The 24,911-nt window shown below is 41.4% G+C and overlaps 1 protein-coding gene across 3 annotated transcripts in view; it reads right to left on the reverse strand.

Moving 5' to 3' along the window:
• Window positions 1-24,911, reverse strand: part of LOC142257877 (contactin-associated protein-like 5) — a 512,033-nt gene that overhangs the window by 158,343 nt on the left and 328,779 nt on the right. For all 3 annotated transcript variants that reach the window (XR_012727671.1, XM_075330145.1, XM_075330146.1), the window contains one exon: window positions 15,375-15,481. Coding sequence is in view for 2 of the 3 variants with exons in the window: in XM_075330145.1 (XP_075186260.1) it covers window positions 15,375-15,481 (107 nt within the window). In the remaining variant the exon portion in view is untranslated. The remainder of the gene's footprint in view (window positions 1-15,374; window positions 15,482-24,911) is intronic.

Raw genomic sequence — 24,911 nt, forward strand, 5'->3', positions numbered from 1 at the left:
AACAATAAATAGAAAAAGAAGTGTAGAAAAAAAAAAAGAAAAAAAACCCTGAAAATTAATAGAAGAAAAGCACAGAATAGAAAAATAGAAAACGAGAAAGTGAGAAGTAAAAACAGTATATAAAAGCAATTACTGAGCGCCCGCAGCTAACCTGCACCAATTGGAATTATATGTTAATACACAAATCACTGTAGTACAAGCTAATTACTACAATATATTTTATACAGTATATATAAATTCTGTTGTTCCTATATCTATCTAACCCTATCATGTAATTTTCTTTTTTGCTAGTAAAAAAAGTGACGTTGAGCACAGATTGTACTGATCAGCCCTCAGCTCACACACATGGAAATGCTGCAAGAGGGAGAAGTAACAGAACAAAAATAGTTCTGTCCAAAAAAATGAGCATGACAAAATGCACACAGCAAAATGCACACCGCAAAATGCACACAGCAAAATGCACACAGCAAAATGCACACAGCAAAATGGTGCATAAAAAAAAAGCTGCATTCCTAAATGGGTGGAGGAGAGGTGGAATTTTTAAGATTCTCGAAAATGTACAGCAGCAGCACAGAGGAGTAAAGCAGCAGCACTGGAGCATAGCAGCCGCAGCACAGCAGCAGAAATACAAGGCCCAGCAAGTAAGCGGCAGCACAGGGGTTATATACAACTGCCCTGCACTTTGATTTGGATTGGAATGAGATGTCCTGCATGGTAACAGTATTTTAAGTATAATAGTTTGGCTGTGATTGGTTGGCCTGCGCAGACCGACCACTTGCTGCGATTGCGGCAGGTGGGGCCACGAATGTTAGGATGCTAAAACTGCTATGATTGGCCGGTCACATTTGATGGCAACAGGTAGGACTACCGCCATGACACTGGGGTCCTCATAATGATCATAAAAAAGCACCAATCAGCACTTCAAACCAATGTAATAAAGCATTTTCATTGGTGTGAAGTGTTTTACTGCTTCAATTGTCCAGTTGCATTTTATCAGCCAATCGCAGAGACCGCCAATGTGCGGGGCAGCGACAACCCCAATGGGCATTGAGGCAAGATGGCCTGTTGACAGGGAAAGCAGCCACCTTCACCCAATCACCATTTATTTGGATACAGTGATAGTTCTCCTACAGGGCGTTCCGGTTTGTCCACTTGCGGGAAGTCACTTCAGAATAGAACGCACCTCTACATTCCAAAGTCAAGAAGGGGTTAATTAATACAGCAATAGTTATACCCTCAGAATCTCAGTCATTGAGGGTTTAGAATGCTGACGATGCTAATATGCTGTAAAATCAGTGTGCAGATGATTATTTCATGAGTAGCAGTAATTAATGTCACCAGTTGTTCAACAAACACTTGAGAATGTGCTAAATGTCTTCAAGGACTTTGCAGCCTACGAGCTGTATTTTTAATGTAACGCATCTTATGGCTTTTAGTGGAATATCATGAGTAACAATTAATTATTTACCAGTGCGATCAGGCAGCAAAAAGTAATTTTCACATCCTCCTAAACATCATGCACTGCTCAATGAGTCTGTCTAAAACAGTGGTCTAGTTAATAATACTGTGTATGGTATCTCAGATACAAGAGCTGACACCTCTTATGCTTATATAGTGACATCTAATGGCCAACATTTCTGAGAAAAATTTAAAAATACTGAGTGGCAACAAATGGTGCATTGTTAGAGTACCACAAAAATATTTGGATTAAATTATTGTTAAAAAACAAAATCAAAGACTTAAAGAGCACCAATCTCCAGGATTTTCCTATATAACCTAAAGCCAGTACTATACTGGCACTATCAGGCTGATTCTATACATACAGTGCTATACTGGCACTATCAGACTGATTCTATACATACAGTGTTATACTGGCACTATCAGGCTGATTCTATACATACAGTGCTATACCGGCACTATCAGGCTGATACTATACATACAGTGCTATACTGGCACTATCAGACTGATTCTATACATACAGTGTTATACTGGCACTATCAGGCTGATTCTATACATACAGTGCTATACTGGCTCTATCAGGCTGATTCTATACATACAGTGCTATACTGGCACTATCAGGCTGATTCTATACATACAGTGCTATACTGGCATTATCAGGCTGATTCTATACATACAGTGCTATACTGGCACTATCAGGCTGAATCTATACATACAGTGCTATACTGGCACTATCAGGCTGATTCTATACATACAGTGCTAAACTGGCACTATCAGACTGATTCTATACATACAGTGCTATACTGGCACTATCAGACTGATTCTATACATACAGTGCTATACTGGCACTATCAGGCTGAATCTATACATACAGTGCTATACTGGCACTATCAGGCTGAATCTTTACATACCTGTAGTTGTCAGCTCGGATGTAAAGGTTTTGAAACACAAGCAAGTAAAGTTTGTAAAATGAGCAGCTTTTTGATTGACTGCAGCTGCTAATAGCTGGGGTGGGATTGCATAGTTATCCTCTTCCCCTGTTATTTATGCCAATTCTATTACAGAGACGATTTACTTTGTGACTAAAAGGACCTGTGCCAATGTCATACCCATGTGACCAGAAGGAGCAGGGACTCAGCCAACATAGCTGATACCAGGAAGCAACATTTTTCTGTTGACTGAGGCCCCGCCCCTTCTGGTCATATGGGTATGACATCAGCACAGGTCCTTTTAGTCACTTAGTAAAGCGATTCTATAATAGAACTAGCTGTACTACCCGGCTTCGCATGGGTTAATAACTGCTGTTAACAAAATAGAATGTATTAACAAAAATGTATTCTGCACACAAAAACGACAAAACAAATAGATATAAGGCTATGTGCGCACGTAGCGTTCTGTCCCTGCAGAAATTTCTGCAGCGATTTGAACAGCACACGTGCGTTTCAAATCGCTGCAGAAAGAGTCCGTAATGAAAGAAAAAAAGCCGATTCCATGCGCTCTGAGTGCAGCCCCTCCCATAGACAGAGCGGGGGATGCATGCAGAGCGCAGGAGAGAAGTGACATGTCACTTCTTAGAACGCGCGCTTCGGGCAGCAGCCGAAGTGCTGCGTTCTAATACGCCACGTGCGCACGGCCCCTGCATAATCTTCATAGATTGTGCTGGGGATGCAGGACGCATGCAGTTACGCTGCGGTGCAGATCGCAGCGTAACTGCATGCAAATACACAATGTGCGCACATAGCCTAAATGTAATTATAATGTCTGTCTCCCCCTCTGTATATATCTCTCTGTCTCTCTCTTTCTTTGTCTGTCTGTCTCTTTTCCTGTCTGTCTCTAACTGTCTCTGTCTCTTTCTCCGTCTGTCTCAATCTCTTTCCCTGTCTGTCTATCTATCTCTTTCCATGTCTGTCTATCTATCTCTGTCACTTTTTCTGTCTGTCTCTTTCCCTCTGTCTCAGCTTTATATATTAGATTAACATTCCTGGGATAGAATTTATAAATAGAATGTATTAACGCCCGGGATAGTAACTGTCTCTCTGTTTCTCTCCCATTCTCTGTCTGTCTCCCCCTCTGTATATATCTCTCCATCTCTTTGTCTGTCTGTCTATTTCCCTGTCTGTCTCTGACTGTCTCTGTCTCTTTCTCCGTCTGTCTCAATCTCTTTCCCTGTCTATCTATCTCTGTCACTTTCCCTGCCTGTCTCTTTCCCTGTCTGTCTCTTTCCCTCTCTTTCCCTGTCTGTCTCTTTCCCTCTTTCCCTCTGTCTCTTTCCCTGTGTCTGTCTCTTTGTCTGTCTCTTTACCTGTCTTTGTCTGTCTCTTACCCTGTCTCTCTTTCCCTCTCTTTCCCTGTCTGTCTGTTTCCCTGTGTCTGTCTCTTTGTCTGTCTCTTTACCTGTCTTTGTCTGTCTCTTACCCTGTCTCTCTTTCCCTCTCTTTCCCTGTCTGTCTGTTTCCCTGTGTCTGTCTCTGTCTCTTTGTCTGTGTCTGTCTCTTTACCTGTCTGTGTCTGTCTCTTAACCTGTCTGTGTCTGTCTCTTTCCCTGGCTGCATCGTGACACGCCAACATTCCATATAAGGGCATGGCTGCGCATTCTTCTGAAGTTCTGGCTGCACTGTGGCTCAAAGCTCCATTCGCTTTAATGGAGGCAGGTTTTTTGGTGAATAACTGTAAAGCGCGGGGTTAAATTTCCCCTCAAAACATAGCCTATGACGCTCCCGGGGTTCAGACGTGTGAGTGTGCAAAATTTTGTGGCTGTAGCTGCGACGGTGCAGATGCCAATCCCGGACATACACACACACACACACACACACACACACACACACACACACACATTCAGCTTTATATATTAGATTAGCATAAATAACAAGGGGAAGGGATAACTATGAATACCCGCCCCAGCTATCAGCTGCTCCTGCTGATGTCACTCAACAAGCTGCTGATTTTACAAAATATACTTGCTTGTGTTTCAAAACCTATACATTTGAGCTGACAACAAGACAGCTGACAAGCTGACCTGATAGTGTCAGTATAGCACTGGCATAAGAGTATACAGTATAGGAAAATCCTGGTGATTGGTGCAATTTAAGAGAACTGAGTGACACAAAATGACCTGTCAACAAAAGAAAAAACGTTAACTGAATTCTTGAAATATGACCAGTGTCAATTTATGAACTAATAACTCTTGAACGCTTCAACTAATCACAGTGATTATTAGATTGGTTTTTTTTTAATGACGCGTTGTATTTTATGATACTTGTAAATTTAGGTTGACACTTTTTGTGTTTCTCTTTGTGAAAATAAAATTTTTGAAAAAGTTTCTATTATTATTATACAATATCTTTAAACTTGTTAGTACTGTAGTACAAAATAATGAAAAAATAACATTTCCCACATGTCTGCTTTACATCTGCATCATTTCTCAAACTTCATTTTATTTTGTTGGGATGTTAGAAAGCTTAAAAGTTTAGCATCAATTTTCTTATTTTTTCAAGAAATTTACAAAACATTTTTCCTTAACAATCTAGACAGATTTAAATGTAATTTAAGGCGCCTTAATACTGGAAAATCCCCAAGTGGACACCATTTTAAAAATGGCATCCCTCAAATACCTAAAAACGTCTCAGGACATTTTGTAATCTTCAGGTGCTACACAGGATATAATGCAATAATATAATGGAATAAGAAAAGTAATCATTTATAATCTAAAATGTTGCTTTAGCCCCAATGTTTTCATTTTTGCAAGGGATAGAATGAAAAAATGGAAAACATAATTCGGTACTCAGTTTATTCTGAGTGCACTAATACCCCCATGTGGTCAGAAACCTCTCTTTGGACAATGAAAGGAGCCTCATTTGAATTCTGGAACACAAATTTAGCTGAAATAGGTTGCATACACCAAGTCACATTTGCAGGGTCCCTAAGGTACCTAAACAGCAGAAACCCCCACAAGTAACCCCAATTTCGGAAACTAGACCAATCAAAGAATTCCTCTAGGAGTATGTTCAGCATTTTGAACCCATAGGTGCTTCACATAAATTTTTAAAATGTGGATGTGAAAATGAAAACCACCACTCTGCGGTGATTGCCGTTTTCGTTCTACCTAGCCCAGTATGGATGACGTGTCCTATGTCATCCACACAGGATGGTATTGTGATCCTGCGCAAGTGCACTTTGATCTGCCTTGCTCAGGACAGATCAAAGTATTGTAGTGCGTATGCGTGGACGGTCCTTAACCTTTCCTCGCACCTGAGCATTACAGTATGCTGAGCAGGGCAGATCAAAGTGCGCCTGCGCAGGACCGCAATGCCGCCTGTGTGGATGATATAGGACACTTTATCTACGGTATACTGTGCTGGGTAGAAGGAGGACAGTGATCGCTGCAGAGAGGAGGCACCAGACCGGAGAGCAGCGATATCCATCACACCGGATCACCCCCTAGGTGAGTATAATAAAAGTGATTTTTAAGTTCTGCAGAGCGGCATGGGCACTTATAGCCATCATTTTGGAATCCTGTGTATAAGGGCTCACTGGTGGTGACCACAATTTATAGTCGCCAAATCTGGTGACAGGTTTGAAACAAAAACACAATGTTGGAGCCACTAGCACTAGCCAAAGCACCATAAACACTACAGGCAACAGCCTTCTGGGTAGTTGTTCCACCTTGCCTCTGCAAGTGGATTAGTGGGAATGAAGCTAAGAACATTATGAAATATTTTGCACATAACTTATTTCAGTCTGAACAGTATGATGTTACCTCTGACAGCAACACTGTCAGTTTCATTGACACAGAATGGTCTACCTGATCATATGTGACTAAGAGGGATAACTTTGGACTATTTTTCTTTTTGTTTTTTTTACTCAAAAAGCAAAATCTGTCAGTTTGCAGTGTTATATTGACTGTTGAATACTAAGGGGGACTTTGCACGTTGCGATATCGCTACTGCGATATCGTCGGGGTCAAATAGAAAGTGACGCACATCTGGCGCCAGTAACGATGTCGCAATGTGTAAAGCCTAGAAGCACCGATAAATGATCGCAAAAGCGTCGTAAATCGGCGATCTGTGTAGCATCGGTCATTTCCATAATGTCAGGTCGACCGCTGTTACGATGTTGTGCCTCGTTCCTGCAGCAGCACACATCACTGTGTGTGTGAAGCCGCAGGAGCATGGAACATCTCCTTACCTGCCTCCACCGGCTATGCGGAAGGAAGGAGGTGGGCGTCATGTTTACGTCCCGCTCATCTCCGCCCCTCCGCTTCTATTGGCCGTCTGCCGTGTGACGTTGCTATGACGCCGCACGACCCGCCCCCTTAGGAAGGAGGCGGGTCACCGGCCAGAGCGACGTCGCAGTGCAGGTAAGTGCGTGTGAAGCTGCTGTAGCGATAATGTTCGCTACGGCAGCTATCACAAGATATCGCATATGCAACGGGGGCGGGTACTATCGCGCTCGGCATCGCTATCATCAGCTAGCGATGTCGCAGCGTGCAAAGTACCCCTAAGGGTTTATCATTAGTTTCAGGTCATTTTTACAATACAAAAGCTTTGCTTGTTTTAAAGAGCTTGGAAAGGGCTAGATACATTTCTAAGATAACTGAGAATGTTTTAAAATGATATTCGGCAAATCAAATTTTGGGGAAAAATAGGTTGAACATGACAAATTTGAATTTCAAAATATTTAGTTATCTCCAAAATACTGTACATAGATTTTCTATCAGAGGCAGTTTAATCAGGAATGATTGTTTCTGCATCAAAATATAGCAAAAATACATGTGATTTTACAATAAATCATCAACTTTTTCTGATTAAATTTCCTCTTATCAGCTAAGTTATTCTATTAGGGTTTGCAGCACCTGTAAAGTGTCGTTCTTCATATTTATACCTACATTCAAAAATTTTGCATCACAATATTTTTTTTATATTTAGATTAACATAAAAAAATAAAGGTGTTCAAGGATGGATGTACCCTTAAAACAATTATTTTTCTATACCTCACTGTCACGGCCGTCTCTTTGTATTTTGAAACTAGTGACAGGATCACAACTAGAGACGCTCATTGTCATCTGAGACTCTACATATTAAATGTGTTTTCTTTATTTGGGTGTGGCAAGGGTTAATATCAGTTTTCCTTGCCAGCAGTTTCTGAAACCTGGTCAGGTGTTTCCGATTTGGGACCACTGCCAGTCCCTTTATATACCCTCTGCTTCCAGCCCAGGGTGCCGGTAATTCTTTTTGCCTTTTGGATTCTGGGCCTGGAGGTGGAAGGAGCTGCTGGAGTCCTTGCTGTTGGTAGCGGTGTAGGCTGTAGTACTGGTGCCTGACAGCAGCCTAGTTTTTGTAGTTAATCTGTTGTTGTTTTCCCCATGTCTGATTTACCTTCCCTTGGTGTGCTGTTTTCATCCATCAGTTGGACTAGTTATCCTCACCTTCCAACTCACTATTCAGGGCTTACTGCAGGGTCTCACAGGGCTTCAGGTTCCTGCTCGGCGACAGGTAAGGAACCTGTATAGGGACTGGCTACGATTGCAGGATACAGCAGTGGCTAAGTGGAGGAGGTGTCCATTTTCCTCTCACTAGCATCAGGGCCCACCATTGTTAATGTGTCTCCGGTCTATCCCTTGTTTGTCTTGGGAAAACTCCTGTCTGTTGTGTGTTGTACCTTACATCAGACCTTCCCTAAAGGCCGCTTTACACGCTACGAAATTGCTAAAGCAATGTCGTTGGGGTCACAGAATTTGTGACGCACATCCGGCCGCGTTAGCGATGTCGTTGTATGTGACACCTATGAGCGATTTTGAATCATCGCAAAAACATGCAAAATCGCTAATCGGTGACATGCCCCCCTATTCCCAATTATCATTGCTGCTGCAGGTACGATGTTGTTCCTCGCTCCTGCGGCAGCACACATCGCTATGTGTGACACTGCAGGAAGGAGGAACCTCTCCTTACCTGCCGCCGGCCCCAATGCGGAAGGAAGGAGGTGGGCGGGATCTTCTGCCCGCTCATCTCCGCCCCTCCACTTCTATTGGGCGGCCGCTTAGAGACGTCGCTGTGACGCCGAACAAACCGCCCCCTTAGAAAGGAGGCGGTTCGCTTGCCACAGCGACGTCACTAGGCAGGTAAGTAGTGTGATGGGTCCGCGCGATTGTGTGCGCCACGGGCAGCAATTTGCCTGTGATGCACAAACGATGGGGGCGGGTACGCACGCTAGCGATCTCGCAGTGTGTAAAGCGGCCTTAAGTCCATGTCATGGCACTCACAGCACTGCTTAAAATTAAAGTTTCTAATGAGCCAAGGGCTCAGTCAGAAGTTATTGAAACAGAAAAACTTGATTTACACCCAAGTAATGACAGAAGCAATCCGCATTATTGAAATGTTCATTACTTCATACTTATCAGAATCCTGTTTGACACAAAGTGGGGTGATGATCCTTTGCAATAACAGGTTTATTAATGTTTCTAATCACACTTATAATTAATAGCTGAATAGTTCTTCGGCTGTAATGTCACACCCCGCGGCTGCTGCACTTTTAGCACCTGCAGCCTCCCGATGTTCTCAGAGCCTCCTTTCCTCCCAACAGTTATAATTGGCTCACACATACATCCAGTTTGCGTATTTGTGTAAGAATTACTGGAGAGTCACTCTCCGATGTGAGGAGTGTGGAATCAGATCTCTATATTTATGCTTTGTGAGAGTCACAGTTAATTTATAGCGTTCCTGAAAGTAATCAGTTCTAGAATGAAGCATTGCCGCGGTTTTCTGGAGGCGCCACAGAAACATAATTAGTGTCTGATGAAAGTTATAGCTGCCTTATTAATGGGAGAAATGCCGGGAAATGGAGGATTTATGTACTATGGATTATCTGGTATACATCCTTGTGACTGCCTATCTCTGTAATACATTGTCATAATACATGAACACCTAATAAGCGCTATACACGGAGTATTAATAAATGCATTCTAATCAAATATCATGGAGCATCATTATGACTGAAAAGAGGAACAGGACATTATGAAGACTCAAACATATATGGAAAGGAAGGAAGGACTAAGAAATGAAGGAAGAAAGGAAGGAAGGAAGGAAGAAAAGAAGAAAGGACTAACAAATGAATGAAGGAAGGAAGGAAGAAAGGAAGGAAGGACTAAGGAAGGAAGGAAGGAAGGAAAGAAGGAAGGACTAAGAAATGAAGGAAGGAAGGACAAAGGAAGGAAGGAAGGAAGGAAAGACTAATAAATAAAGGAAGAAAGGAAAGACTAAGGAAGGAAGGAAGGAAGGACAAAGGAAGGGAGTAAGGAAGAAAGGACTAAGAAATGAAGGAAGGAAGGACCAAAAAATGAAGGAAGTAAGGAAGGAAGGAAGGACTAAGAAATAAAGGAAGGAAGGAAGGAAAGACTAAGAAAGGAAGGAAGGACTAAGGAAGGAAGGAAAGAAAGACTAAAAGGAAGGAATGAAGGACTGAGTAAGAAAGGAAGGAAGGAAGGCAAGGCTAAGGAAGGAAGGAAGGAAAGACTAAGAAATTAAGGAAGGAAGGAAGGACAAAGGAAGGAAGGAAGAAAGAAAGGACTAAGAAATGACGGAAGGAAGGACTAAGAAATTAGGGAAGGAAGGAAGGAAGGAAAGAGTAAGAAATGAAGGAAGGAAGGAAGGAAAGACTAAGAATGATAGGAAGGAAGGAAAGAAGCCCACAGGGAAGTTAATCCTTGTTACCACAGGAAAATATTGTAGAAATCAAAACATTAGAGTGAGGCTACATTCACATGACCGTTCCGTTTTTGCGGTCCGCAAAACATGGTCCGTTTCTTTCACGGATGCATCAGTGTGGCATCCGTGTGACATCCGTTCCGTTCCGTATATGGGCCATGTGTCATCCGTGTGCCTTCCTTTTTTTTGCGGACCACAAAACACGGAAGCAGCTAGATAGATATAGATAGATAGAGGGATAGATAGAGAGACAGAGAGAGGGATAAATAGAGGGATGAATGAATGAATGAATGAATGAATGAATGAATGAATATAGGGATAGAGGGATAGATAGACGGATAGCTAGAGGGATAGATAGATAATAGATGAGAAAGACATATAATGTCCCACTTCCAGCATTACCAGCATTTTGTAATCTTGCACCCTTTGGTACCTTTCATGTGGCACTAAAGGGTGCTTAGGCTTGTATTTAGCAAAAAAAAAAAATCTAAAAAAAAAACCGACGTGGGGTCCCCCCTATTTTTTGTAGGCAGCTCGGGTAAAGCAGATAGCTGCAGCCTGCAGACCACAGCTGGCAGCTTCACCTTGGCTGGTAATGCATAACAGAGGGCACCCCACGCTGTTATTTTAAATTAAATAATTTATAACAAAAAACGTGGGGTGCCCCCCGAATTGGATCACCAGCCAAGGTAAAGTAGACAGCTGTGGTCTGGTATTCTCAGACTATGGCGGTCCGCTGTTCTCGGACCCTCCGTAACCTAAGAATAGCAGGCCGTAGCCACCCCAGAAGTGGCGCATCCATTAGATGTGCCAATCCTGGAGCTTCACCATGGCTCATCCCGATGCCCTGGTGAGGTGGCAAATGGGGTAATATATGGGGTTGATACCAGATGTGTAATGTCACCTGGCATTAAGCCCTGGGGTTACTGATGTCACGCCGTCTATCAGACATTCGACATCAGTAACCCAGTCAGTATTTAAAAAAAAAAAAAACAGACGAGAAATAAATTTTTATTTGAAAAAAAACTCCCCAACACATTCCCTTTTTCACCAATTTATTGAAAATCAAAAACAAATCCGGGTCCGGCATAATCCAATTAGGGTGTTCCCACGATGGTCCATACTCAATGTCCCAGTCAATGAAGAACAGAATTTTCCCCATTAGCTGGGAGAGCAATGCAGTGACCTGAGCTAACATCAATAGGTCAACCCAGGTCACTGCAGGGGATGATGAGCGCTGACTTCAGGAGTTTAGCGAGGTTTATTACCTGTGGTGATGAAAGCCGCTGCACTCCCGACATTAGTGCTGGTCACTGACTTCTATGCCCGCCGTGTTCTCAGATCAACTCTCACTAGTGGCCCGTAACGTCACTGCTAGTCACAGTCTCAGACCGCCTGTGAGAGGTGATGTTAGAATGCGGCTGTCAGTGATGAGCGCTGACGTCAGGAGTGCAGGACTTCATCACCACAGGTAATAAACTTTACTAACCTCCTTACGGCAACGCTGTGATGGGATCGCTGCCGGCTCACTGCAGCAACCAGTTTTGATTAACCCTTCATGATTTAGGACATACCGATACGTCCCCGGTCATAAAGAGATTAAAAAGATAGAGTCAGTTTAAAGGTGAGCATTTAGATTATTTAAAGTAATGAAAGGCCTCCATATGATAAGAGGTTGGAAAAGTTGGATTTGTTTAGCTTAGAAAAAAAACGTCTCAGAGGATATCTCATTTATATGTATAAATACACGTGTGGTCAATATAAAGGACTGGCACATGACTTATTCCTTCCAAAGACAGTGCTAAGGACCAGGGGCACTCACTGCGAGTGGAAGAAAAGCGATTCCAACAGCTAAATAGGAAAGGGTTCTTTACAGTTAGAGCAGTCAGACTGTGGAATGCCGACCACAAGAGGTAGTAATGTCAGACACTATAACAGCTTTTAAAAAAAAGCTGGATGATTTCCTCAGTACACAACATTGTTAGGTATAAATGAGTTAATAACAAAATGTAGAATTGGTTGAGAAAGGATGAACTAGATGGACTTGAGTCTTTTTTCAACCTATGTAACTATGTAAGAAATAAAAAAATTGTTTAAAAGAACAGAGAGTCCTCAGTGGTTGATACCTTTTAATGGCTAACTGAAAAGATGGTAATAATTGCAAGCTTTCGAGACTACTCAGGTCTCTTCATCAGGCATGGTATAACACAAAATCTGAAGAGTCACGTATTTATACACAACAGGACTTAGAATAGTGCAGTAAAAAAAAAAAAAAAAAAAAAAAAAAAAAAAAGAACAAGTTATATGAAACAGAACTATCTCTATGGCAGGGGGACAAGCTGTTCTAGCCATAAATACTGCTGCAGTTCAGTGTGAAAGTTTTATTGACAATAAAACTTTCACACTGAACTGCAGCAGTATTTATGGCTAGAACAGCTTGTCCCCCTGCCATAGAGATAGTTCTGTTTCATATAACTTGTTCTTTTTTTTTTTTTTTTTTTTTTTTTTTTTTTTTTTTACTGCACTATTCTAAGTCCTGTTGTGTATAAATACGTGACTCTTCAGATTTTGTGTTATACCATGCCTGATGAAGAGACCTGAGTAGTCTCGAAAGCTTGCAATTATTACCATCTTTTCAGTTAGCCATTAAAAGGTATCAACCACTGAGGACTCTCTGTTCTTTTAAACAATTTTTTTATCTCTACTGGCTAACACGGTACAAAGATATATTTTACTTGTATGTAAGAAATAGTAATTCAGGAGTGTACATATCTCAATAGCAAATGTAAGAAAAAAATCAGGCTAGCAAAATTAGCTACTGAAACAAAAATCACCAAAGACATTAAACCCCCCCACAGTTTACAAATACATCAATGCCAATAGGAAAATAAGGGATGATATCGGGCCCATAAAAAATGATAACGTGACAATTATAGAGGATGAAGAAAAGGTTGAGATATTAAACAGGCACTTTTTATCAGTGTTCACCAAGGAACTGACAGTTTCATTAATCATTCCACAAAGCAAAAACTAAAGTCCCACATAATATTACTAATTTAACACAAGAAGAAGTACGCCTCAGGCCAGATTGCATTCATCCATGGATATTGAAGGAATTATGCTCAGTAATTGACAGACCACTGTATCTCATCTTCTTAGACTCGCTTGTAACAGGGTTGGTGCCTCAGGATTGGAAAATGGCTGACAAGGTACTGATATTTAAGAAAGGTAAGAGGGTGGATCCAGGCAACTACCATCCAGTAAGCCTGACATCAGTGGTCTACAAGGTTTTTGAGGATATTTTAAGAGATGACATGCAAAGATATATTAGAAAGAATAATATAATTACTGATAACCAACATGGATTCATGAAAGATAAGTCGTGTCTAACCAATCTGTTGGGGTTCTATGAGGGGATAAGTGCAAATCTGGATATTGGTAATGCAGCTGATGTGATTTATTTGGACTGTGCAAAGACATTTGATGCGAAGAACATAACAGTCTTGTAATGAAGCTCCAGAAGCAGGAACTAGGGGAAACTATGTGCAACTGGGTAAGGAATTGGCTAAAAGATAGGAAACAAAGAGTGGTCATAAATGGAACATTCTCTAAATGGGCTATAGTCAGCAGTGGGGTGCCGCAGGGATCTGTGCTAGGACCAATTCTTCTTAATCTCTTTATTAATGACCTTGTGGATGGGATTGATAGTAAAGTGTCAGTCTTTGCTGATGACACCAAACTATGTAGGATATTAAAAACTGACCTTGATAGTACAATATTACAAAAAGATCTGGATAAGATGTCAGAATGGGCAGACACTTGGCAAATGAGATTTAATGTTGATAAATGTAAAGTAATGCACCTAGGATGGAGTAATCCTATAGCTGCGTATACATTAAATGGAAGTAAACTCGGGACTACAGAACAGGAGAAGGACTTGGGTATTCTCATTACAAATAAGCTGAGCAGCAGCACTCAATGTCAGGCAGCAGCTGCTAAAGCAAACATGAGCAAAAAGAGAAAAAGAAATATAGGAAGGCAATAACAGAAACGGAACAATGTGTAAGAAAGAAGAAACGCATAAAAGTAAAAAGTAGGAAGTAAATATAACATTAAAAAACCCTAAGGGAGGAAAGAAAAAAATTAAGGGAAGAAACACTTGGAAGAAAGGAAAGATGGATAGGACCAATGTATGTAAAGCGCTGTGGAATTAATAGCGCTATATAAATAAATAAATTATTATTATTATTATTATTATTATTTAAAATTATGGAAGGAATGAAAGAAAGCTGAAAAGGAGCTCATATGAAGGTATGGGAAATGGAAAAAAGGAAGGAGATGTGATTGAAGATATGAGTATCTAATAGTTTAGTTTTTCTTATGAGATAACGTTGATATTTTTGAGCTCAGTTCCTTCTGAAATCATAACGAAACTTCATTGTCTTATTCTGTATAATCGCCATCAAGAGTCTAAGGAAAATGCTGCCCCCGTGATTAACCCAACCTCCTCATTAAGTCATGCTTAGTCCTAAATAACACAATGTAGTCCAGACTAAAGGCCGCTTTACACGCTACGATTTATCTGACGATCTCTTAAACACGCCCAGATCGTAGTTACGATTTGCCGAGATCGCACATAGGTTGTTTTGTAGCGGTCACACGTAACGATCTCACAAACGACGCAACAGCGATCAGCGATATATTGTTTGACCAAGGCGGTCGTTTGGATGTTGTTCGTTGTTGGCAGGGTGTCAAACGTACCAATATGTCTGCTGCGATCCAAACGACGAACAATATTTTGAAACTGAACGACGTGTCAACGATCAATGATTTTCAACCTATTTGCGATGGTTCGGAGTCACACGTAGGTGTCACACGCAACGACGTCGCTAACGATGCCGGATGTGCGTCACGGAATCCGTGACCCCGACGACATATCGTCAGATAAATCATAGCGTGTAACGCCGCCTTTAAAATGAGGAAATTAACCTCATTTTCTATGTTCTGCAGGCAGAATTTCTGGGAAGGGCTCATATATATGTTTTTCTCATCCTATGTAGCTACAGAAAATATTTACACACATTTACTGTTAACAAACCAAGTACAAGTCACAATCCGTTTTCTCGGAGGCCTGTGATAGAACAGATGGGGAGTAATGATAGCCAATAGTTCCATAATCCACACTGGCTCTGGTCCCTATATATGGAGGCTACTTACAGCTATGGCAAGTGGCGTCCACGTAGCCGCTGTCCCCGCAGTCGCAGTGAAATGTGCTCCACGTCTGAGAACATTCTCCTCCATGCTCGCAGTGATTTGGCAGGCATCTATTGGAAACAAGAAGTCCACAGAGTCTGATTAGTGTCACCGTGCAGCCGAGTATCTGGATGTAACAATGACTTCCACATGATGCGGACAGTAATTAGCTGTGGAGAGACTGACACAGATCTGAGCAAATCAATATTTCAGATGTAGATACTCCGGAAACTGATGAACCAGATACACGGAATTACTAAACAAAAGTCACCCGACAAAAGAACCACTTCAGACTCAATAACAAATGGGCCTCGTCTCATTCCAGAAACGTCAAACCTCAGCGAGAAATGGATGAAACTTGCTGGATGGTTTTATGAACATTCGAATGGGAAATACTTGAATACATACGTTGCAATTACCGTATTTTTCGTTTTATAAGATGCATCGGATTGTAAGACGCACCCTAAATTTAGAGATAATGAGGTTTGTTTTATACTCCGGTGTTGTCTTACCAGAGGGGTGGCAGCAGCAATGGTGGAGCGGAGTCAGGGGTGGTGGTGGTGGTGGGGTCTGTGCTGGCAGCGGTCGGGCTGTGCTGGCAGCGGAAGCAGTGTTGGCTGTATGGAGCAGGCTGGTGTGGCGGGTGTCCTAGATGCTGTGTCAGAAGTGCGGGCTTCAAAGAAATGGTGCCCAAAGTGGTGTGTGCACAGATTGAGCTCTCAGCTCAATGACAAGAGCTTGAACCGAGAACTCCATCTGTGCAGCGCCAAATCCGGGTGCCATCATTTGAAGCCAGAGCATCTGGGACACCCGCCACACTGCCCTGTTCCACACAACCACCGCAGCCCGCAGAGATAAACAGACAGCGAGCTAGCTGCCCGTACAGACAGCCAGCACAGCCGGCCGCCAGCACAGCCAGCTGCCCACACAGAGAGACAGCCGGCCACTTGCACAGAGAAGCAGCCGGCTGCCCACTGCACAGAGAGTCAGCCAGCCAGCTGCCTGCACAGCTAGCCGCCCACACAGAGAGGCGGCCGGCTGCCTGCACAGAGAGCCACCCGCACAGACAGCCGGCCGCACAGAGAGGCAGCCGCCTGCCCGCATACACAGCCGCTCGCGTAGAGTGCCTTCCGGTAAGCTGTATGTGGATTTTAAGGCGCCCTCCTCATCTTTCTCCCAAATTTTTGGGAGGAAAAGTGCGTCTTATAATCCAAAAATACGGTAGTTTGTACAATTTGACACACTTTCTACCTCTACCTCTCTTACATCTAATGTTTAACCAATACATATTACCAAACATCTACACCCACTACAGCTATGCCCTAAATTAAGATGACAACAGGGTTCCTTTTAGGAACTACTTTACCCTATAACAGTCCCATTAATCTAAATAATTAGGCACTCATATAGATATAAGGTAGTAGGAAATGTATTTGCAATTTTAAACTGATTGTACAACGTTTCGGTCATTGATTCTGTCCTTCATCAGGTACATGGATGGTTCTTGCAGACAGTTATGGAATTAGATGTGATAAAGTGCTATAGGAGAAACACAGATAGCTTCACTGATAAGAATGCTTGTATACAGGTATCCTGGGCTTCTCCTATAGTGCTTTATCCCATCCTGATTCATGATTCACTACAATAACAATCTGATACCTGATGAAGGTCGGAGTCAATGACTGAAACGCTGTATGTTTAGTTTTGGATTGCAAAACAATTTTCTACTAATTCAGATCTATATGAGTGTCTAGTTCTTTGGGTTTAAAGTAGACACGGACTGGGCCACTGGTAGTGCACCATTCCATTTGGAGAGCTGTGGTTTAAAAAGAAACTATGACCTGTCCTATCCACCATGAATGAGAGGTCTTATTGCCCCATCCACATTTTCTTGATTCCACAGACCATATTCCTATACAGGTTGGGAACTAGACCAACCTAAACAGCTTCTGGGCCACCATGAAAAATGTATACTAGTTTCTCCACCTACAATGTGGGCAACGCAAGCCAAAATGAATTGGCCTTTGTATAATCTAAATTTTCTATAAAAACGTAAATGAGAATGAAAGGGTTCAGGGTAGGAATTACTGACATCAATGAGCTCCAACTATGTCAAGTAATATAAGGCATTAAACAGAAGAGCCTAAAAAGCTGAATGTGGAGTAAAAAATGGGGCAATTAGCATTACTCAACATCTGTAGGTTTTCATGTCCTTAGGCTCCGTAGGTTCCATTCATCATTCGTGCTTTCTTAAAGGGGTCATCCACTACTTGGACAGTCCCTTCTCAATTGCTAGAATTCCCTTTCGGTACCAGTGTCATTCCAGTGATGACAACACTAGGTTTCTTGTGTAATGTGGTTAGTTATTGACACCCAAAAGAAGTGAAAGCTGCTGCTGCTCTCGGACTACTTCTGAATATCCGTGACGACCAAAGAAAGTGAGTGTGAAGTGGCTGCTGATTGGTTAAAGGGATCACATAGCGTTAGCGCTAATGTCATCACTGCTGGAATGACAAAGGCACCATAAGTGAGGCTGGCCGATTATATTTTAGAAGGAGAATGTAGGGTTTGCCAAGGGTTGTCCAAGTAGTGGAAAAACCCTTCAAGTCATTTTTTTTTACTTGTGGTGTTTACTAATTTGGTGCCACAGTCTTCAAAATTGAAAAGTCGGTTGAAAAAATTTGGTTGCAAAATTTGGTTGCAAAATTTGGTCTGTAACCTGCTTTGCAACTTTTTAGTGCATAAAGTCGCATGTCCTGGTAAAATGGAGCGATTTCGTGCAAAGAATATACGACATATTTAAATTCCGTTCATGAGAAAACTGTACATTTGTGCAAAAATTACTCAACTTTTTGAAATTGACAAATTAGCCATTTGGAAAACAAAATCCTTGGCCAGGGCAAAAAGATATAATAACTTTAAAAGGACAATTAGGACAAACAAATGCTACACAAAAAAACTCAGAAATTGAATAATTGGGTTTCATATCTCTATAAATTCAGATATTAGCTTTATGTTTCGGATTAAACATCAGACGTAGATTTAGGTAAACAATTGGTGAAATGCTGAAAAGTCCGATACTAGATGTCCTGCACCTATAAGTGTGACTCATAAAGCAGAAAAAAATTGTGCAGTCATCTTTCTTCTCGTTTTATTATAAGATAAGGTTTATTTTTTTTCCAGTTCAATTAATTAAATTTATCAAAATTGATTTAAAGGTAGATGTAATTTTGTTCCTCTAGAATCTCACAGAAATTGTCCGTCTGTCAACATTTATTCAATTCCGTATCTATTCAGTTGCAAATGTGCACAGATTGCTCAGAGGATCACAGAAGATGACATTGTACATTGTGAATGTCTATTTATATTTTCTAATTCCTTGGAAATGACTTGAAGAAGCCAAATAATGGATCATCAACACAACTAAATGTCTGGACATAACTATATTACGTAAAGAAGGATGGTTATGTATAGAGCATTACACCTTTTAACATGACCGATCGCTGGACATGACTCCGGAAGATCTGATCAACTGGCCTTACCTTGCCCGTCTGACCACCACCCCACCCACTTCTCGAGTTCTTACCTAACATAAGCATAAAGACTGCGTGACATTGGATATAAAAGGCCACAGCAGCCCCGTTTATTAAATAATAACATCAAACAATAAATAACATTTTAATACCCATATCCATGAATCGAACCCGATAGGAGGAGGGGTAAATGAAGGTTCCCAAAAAACGATGGATTGCAACATTAGCTCCACCACCTGCCACGCCAGCTCGAGGGCACCTATCCGAATGTTGCCCAACTAATGTGAGGCTGAGTCTCAACCTAGCAAGGACCAATGTTAAACCAAATAATTCCACCACCAGGGGTAACCCGTTCCTGCACTGGGTTCCACCCCGCTCTTTTTTGCAAACCCCCACATCCAAATACCCCCTCCTTTCCTCCGCTCCTGCAACAAAGACTACTCGCATCCTTTTCTCCACGTTGGCTAACCAAAACTGCAACAGAGCGAGCGAGGTGCTGAACTGAAGTAAAGTGCTGAATTTAAGATAAGTGCATAGTTTCAACACAATTACATAGTGGTGATAACTGTAATTGTTGAATTTCATTAGGGAATTGTGTGTCTGTTTGTGATTCTGTGAAAAGGGAAAAAAAAAAAAAAAAAAAGTTAGTCTTGTGATTTAATTAGTAGGATTAGTCACACCTGTTTCTAGAAGCTTCCAGCAGCTTCTGATAGTCATTGTACATCTATATAAACCAGCCAGTACTAGCAAGGTGCTGAACTGAAGTAAAGTGCTGAATTTAAGATAAGTGCATAGTTTCAACACAATTACATAGTGGTGATAACTGTAATTGTTGAATTTCATTAGGGAATTGTGTGTCTGCTTGTGATTCTGTGAAAAGGGAAAAAAAAAAAAAAGTTAGTCTTGTGATTTAATTAGTAGGATTAGTCACACCTGTTTCTAGAAGCTTCCAGCAGCTTCTGATACTCATTGTACATCTATATAAACCAGCCAGTACTAGCGAGGGGGCTGAGCGAGCGAGGTGCTGAACTGAAGTAAAGTGCTGAATTTAAGATAAGTGCATAGTTTCAACACAATTACATAGTGGTGATAACTGTAATTGTTGAATTTCATTAGGGAATTGTGTGTCTGTTTGTGATTCTGTGAAAAGGGAAAAAAAAAAAAAAAAAAGTTAGTCTTGTGATTTAATTAGTAGGATTAGTCACACCTGTTTCTAGAAGCTTCCAGCAGCTTCTGATAGTCATTGTACATCTATATAAACCAGCCAGTACTAGCAAGGTGCTGAACTGAAGTAAAGTGCTGAATTTAAGATAAGTGCATAGTTTCAACACAATTACATAGTGGTGATAACTGTAATTGTTGAATTTCATTAGGGAATTGTGTGTCTGCTTGTGATTCTGTGAAAAGGGAAAAAAAAAAAAAAGTTAGTCTTGTGATTTAATTAGTAGGATTAGTCACACCTGTTTCTAGAAGCTTCCAGCAGCTTCTGATACTCATTGTACATCTATATAAACCAGCCAGTACTAGCGAGGGGGCTGAGCGAGCGAGGTGCTGAACTGAAGTAAAGTGCTGAATTTAAGATAAGTGCATAGTTTCAACACAATTACATAGTGGTGATAACTGTAATTGTTGAATTTCATTAGGGAATTGTGTGTCTGTTTGTGATTCTGTGAAAAGGGAAAAAAAAAAAAAAAAAAGTTAGTCTTGTGATTTAATTAGTAGGATTAGTCACACCTGTTTCTAGAAGCTTCCAGCAGCTTCTGATAGTCATTGTACATCTATATAAACCAGCCAGTACTAGCGAGGTGCTGAGCGAGCGAGGTGCTGAACTGAAGTAAAGTGCTGAATTTAAGATAAGTGCATAGTTTCAACACAATTACATAGTGGTGATAACTGTAATTGTTGAATTTCATTAGGGAATTGTGTGTCTGTTTGTGATTCTGTGAAAAGGGAAAAAAAAAAAAAAAGTTAGTCTTGTGATTTAATTAGTAGGATTAGTCACACCTGTTTCTAGAAGCTTCCAGCAGCTTCTGATAGTCATTGTACATCTATATAAACCAGCCAGTACTAGTGAGGTGCTGAGCGAGCGAGGTGCTGAACTGAAGTAAAGTGCTGAATTTAAGATAAGTGCATAGTTTCAACACAATTACATAGTTTGACACAAGAACATAGTTTGAATTTATCCTTATACGTTTCCCATTGGGTTTCTTTCGTTTTTTCTCTTTGTTTTTCTACTTTACTGTTGATCCCCATTTGATAGGTGCTCCATGGACAATGCTACCAGGTGTGTATCTTGTCAGATGTATGCATGCCTTGAGCAGCCGTTCGAGGGTGAATATGTCTGCACTCGATGCAAGCATGTTGCGTATTTCGAAGCCAAGGTAACTGATCTAAATAAGCAGCTTGCAACACTAAGGGGCATTGCAAACCTGGAGAGGAGTTTAGAGCTCACTGAGCTTTCTCTGGCTGGGGCCAGTGATATGGAGGAGGGTGGAAGTGGGGAAGATCAGGACCCAGAGGTAGGTAGCTGGGTAACAGTTAGAAGAAGAGGTAGGGGGAAAAGTGTCAGGGAGCCTAGTCCTGACCTGGCACAACCTGGTAAATATGCCTGTTTGGCTGATATTAGGAATGAAGGCCCTGGACTAGGGTCACTACAGCAGGATGTTGCTTCTAGCAACCAGGAAAACAACTGCTGTAGGAAGGAGGGAAATAGGAGTGCAGCAAAGCCCAGACAGATGTTGGTGGTAGGGGACTCTATAATTAGGCGGACAGACAGGGTCATCTGTCGCCGAGACCGTGAATGCCGAACAGTGTGTTGTCTGCCGGGTGCTCGGGTTCGGCATATTGTGGATCGGATAGACAGATTGCTGGGTGGGGCTGGGGAAAACCCAGCGGTCATGGTGCACATTGGTACTAATGACAAAGTTAGAGGCAGGTGGAAGGTCCTTAAAAATGATTACAGGGAACTAGGAGAGAAGCTGAAGTCCAGGACCTCCAAGGTGGTGTTTTCAGAAATACTACCGGTGCCACGAGCGTCACTAGAAAGACAGCGGGAGCTTAGGGAGATAAATATGTGGCTTAGAAATTGGTGCAGGAAGGAAGGGTTCGGGTTCATGGAGAACTGGGCCGACTTCTCAGTCGGCTACAGGCTCTACAGTAGGGACGGGCTGCACCTCAATGGGGAAGGTGCAGCTGTGCTGGGGGAGAAAATGGTCAGACGGATGGAGGAGCTTTTAAACTAGGATCGGGGGGAGGGAGGGTAGTGGAGCAAATAAGGGGAGAGATAGAGCAGATAGAGACAGGGAGACGGTAGGGGTCAATGAAGGATTAGGGGGGGATGGGACATACAAGGAACATAGGGAGGCTAGGAGTAATAAAGGTGTTAATAGGATTAAATGTCTACTGGCAAATGCAAGAAGTCTTGCAAACAAAATGAATGAATTGGAGACTCTTATGTCAACCATGGATTATGATGTGGTGGGCATTACGGAAACCTGGCTGGATGAAAGCCATGACTGGGTGACAAACATACAGGGTTATAGTACATTTAGGAAGGACAGGAAAGGCCAAAAAGGTGGTGGGGTGTGTATATTTATCAAATCTAACCTAAAACCTGTGTTGTATGATGACATTGAAGGGAAAAGCAACAATGTAGAGTCAGTATGGGTAAATGTACATGGGGAGGGGAATAATGGAAAAATGCTAATTGGAGTTTGCTATAAGCCTCCTAACATACCTGAACAAATAGAGGGTGAAATGCTGGAACAAATTGAAAAGGCAGCTAATAATAATAATCGGGTTCTTATTATGGGGGATTTCAACTATCCAGACATACAGTGGGACATAGAATCTTCTGGTTCTGCTAAAAGCTGTAAGTTCTTATCTACCATTCAAGACCATTTCCTCTCTCAGATGGTAGGTGAACCGACCAGGGGAGATAATTTGCTAGATCTGGTCCTGTCAAATAGACCGGATACAATTTCAGATCTACAGGTCCGGGAGCACTTGGGCACCAGCGATCATAATATGGTAAGCTTCAACATAATATTCAATAGAACATTTCAAAGGGGGAATGCTAAAACCTGGAATTTTAGGAAAGCTGATTTCAACAAATTAAGGGAAGAGCTTAAATGTGTAGATTGGGACAGAGTCATGGTAACTGGGGATAGTGAACATAAATGGGGCAAGTTTAAGGATATACTACTAGAGTCCTGTAAAAAACGTATACCCTCTGGTAATAAAATGTCCAGGAATAAAAAGAAGCCACTATGGATAAATAAGACTGTACAAAGTATAATAAAACAAAAACAAAGGGCGTTTAAAATCTTAAAGGCTGAGAATACAGAAATAGCATTGCAGGAGTATAAAGATATCAATAGGCAATGCAAAAAAGAAATCAAACAAGCAAAACTAGCTACTGAAACAAAAATCGCCAATGACAATAAAATAAATCCCAAAATCTTTTATAAATACATTAATGCCAAAAGGAAAACAAAGGATAGTATCGGACCCTTAAAATATAATAACAAGTTAGTTATAGAGGACAAACAAAAGACTGAGATATTAAATAGGCATTTCTCATCTGTATTCACCAAGGAACTGACTGTACCAGGGATCATTCAACAAGTGAAAAATCAAAGTCCACCACCCGATATAATTAATTTAACACAAGATGAAGTACGCCTACGTCTGAGTAAATTAAACATTGACAAATCCCCAGGGCCAGATGGCATTCATCCACGAATATTGAGGGAATTGAGCTCCGTAATCGACAGACCGCTGTATCTCATCTTTTTAGACTCACTTGTAACAGGGTTGGTGCCTCAGGATTGGAGGATTGCTGATGTGGTACCGATATTTAAGAAAGGTAAGAGGGTAGATCCAGGCAACTACCGTCCAGTAAGCCTGACATCAGTAGTATGCAAAGTTTTTGAGGGCATTTTAAGGGATGACATGCAAAAATATATTGCAGAAAATAATATGATAACTGACAAACAGCATGGATTCATGAAAGATAAGTCGTGTCTAACCAACCTGTTGGGGTTCTATGAGGGGGTAAGTGCAAACCTGGATATTGGTAATGCAGCTGATGTGATTTATTTGGACTTTGCAAAGGCATTTGATACTGTAGCACATAATAGCCTTATACTAAAGCTCCAGAAGCAAGGACTAGGGGACACAATATGCAACTGGGTAAGGAATTGGCTAAAAGATAGGAAACAAAGAGTAGTCATAAATGGTACATTCTCTAAATGGGCTATAGTCAGCAGTGGGGTGCCGCAGGGATCTGTGCTTGGACCGATTCTTTTTACTCTCTTTATTAATGACCTTGTGGATGGGATTGATAGTACAGTGTCAGTCTTTGCCGATGACACCAAACTATGTAGGATATTAAAAACTGACCTGGATAGTACAATATTACAAAAAGATCTGGAAAAGATGTCAGAATGGGCAGATACTTGGCAAATGAGATTTAATGTTGATAAATGTAAAGTAATGCACCTAGGACGGAGTAATCCTATAGCTGCGTATACATTAAATGGAAGTAAACTCGGGACTACAGAACAGGAGAAGGACTTGGGTATTCTCATTACAAATAAGCTGAGCAGCAGCACTCAATGTCAAGCAGCAGCTGCTAAAGCAAACAAGATTTTAGGGTGTATAAAAAGAGAGATTAGATCCCGTGATCCCAACGTATTGTTACCCCTCTATAAATCACTTGTAAGGCCACATCTGGAATACGGGATCCAGTTTTGGGCTCCACATTTTAAAAAGGACATTCAGAAGTTAGAGTCAGTTCAAAGGCGGGCAACTAGACTGTTACAAGGAATGGAAGGCCTCCCATATGATGGCAGATTGAAAAAGTTAGATATGTTTAGCTTAGAAAAAAGACGTCTCAGAGGAGATCTCATTTATATGTATAAATACATGTGTGGTCAATATAAAGGACTGGCACATGACTTATTTC

Source organism: Anomaloglossus baeobatrachus, chromosome 12, assembly GCF_048569485.1.
Source record: "Anomaloglossus baeobatrachus isolate aAnoBae1 chromosome 12, aAnoBae1.hap1, whole genome shotgun sequence".
NCBI lineage: Eukaryota > Metazoa > Chordata > Amphibia > Anura > Aromobatidae > Anomaloglossus > Anomaloglossus baeobatrachus.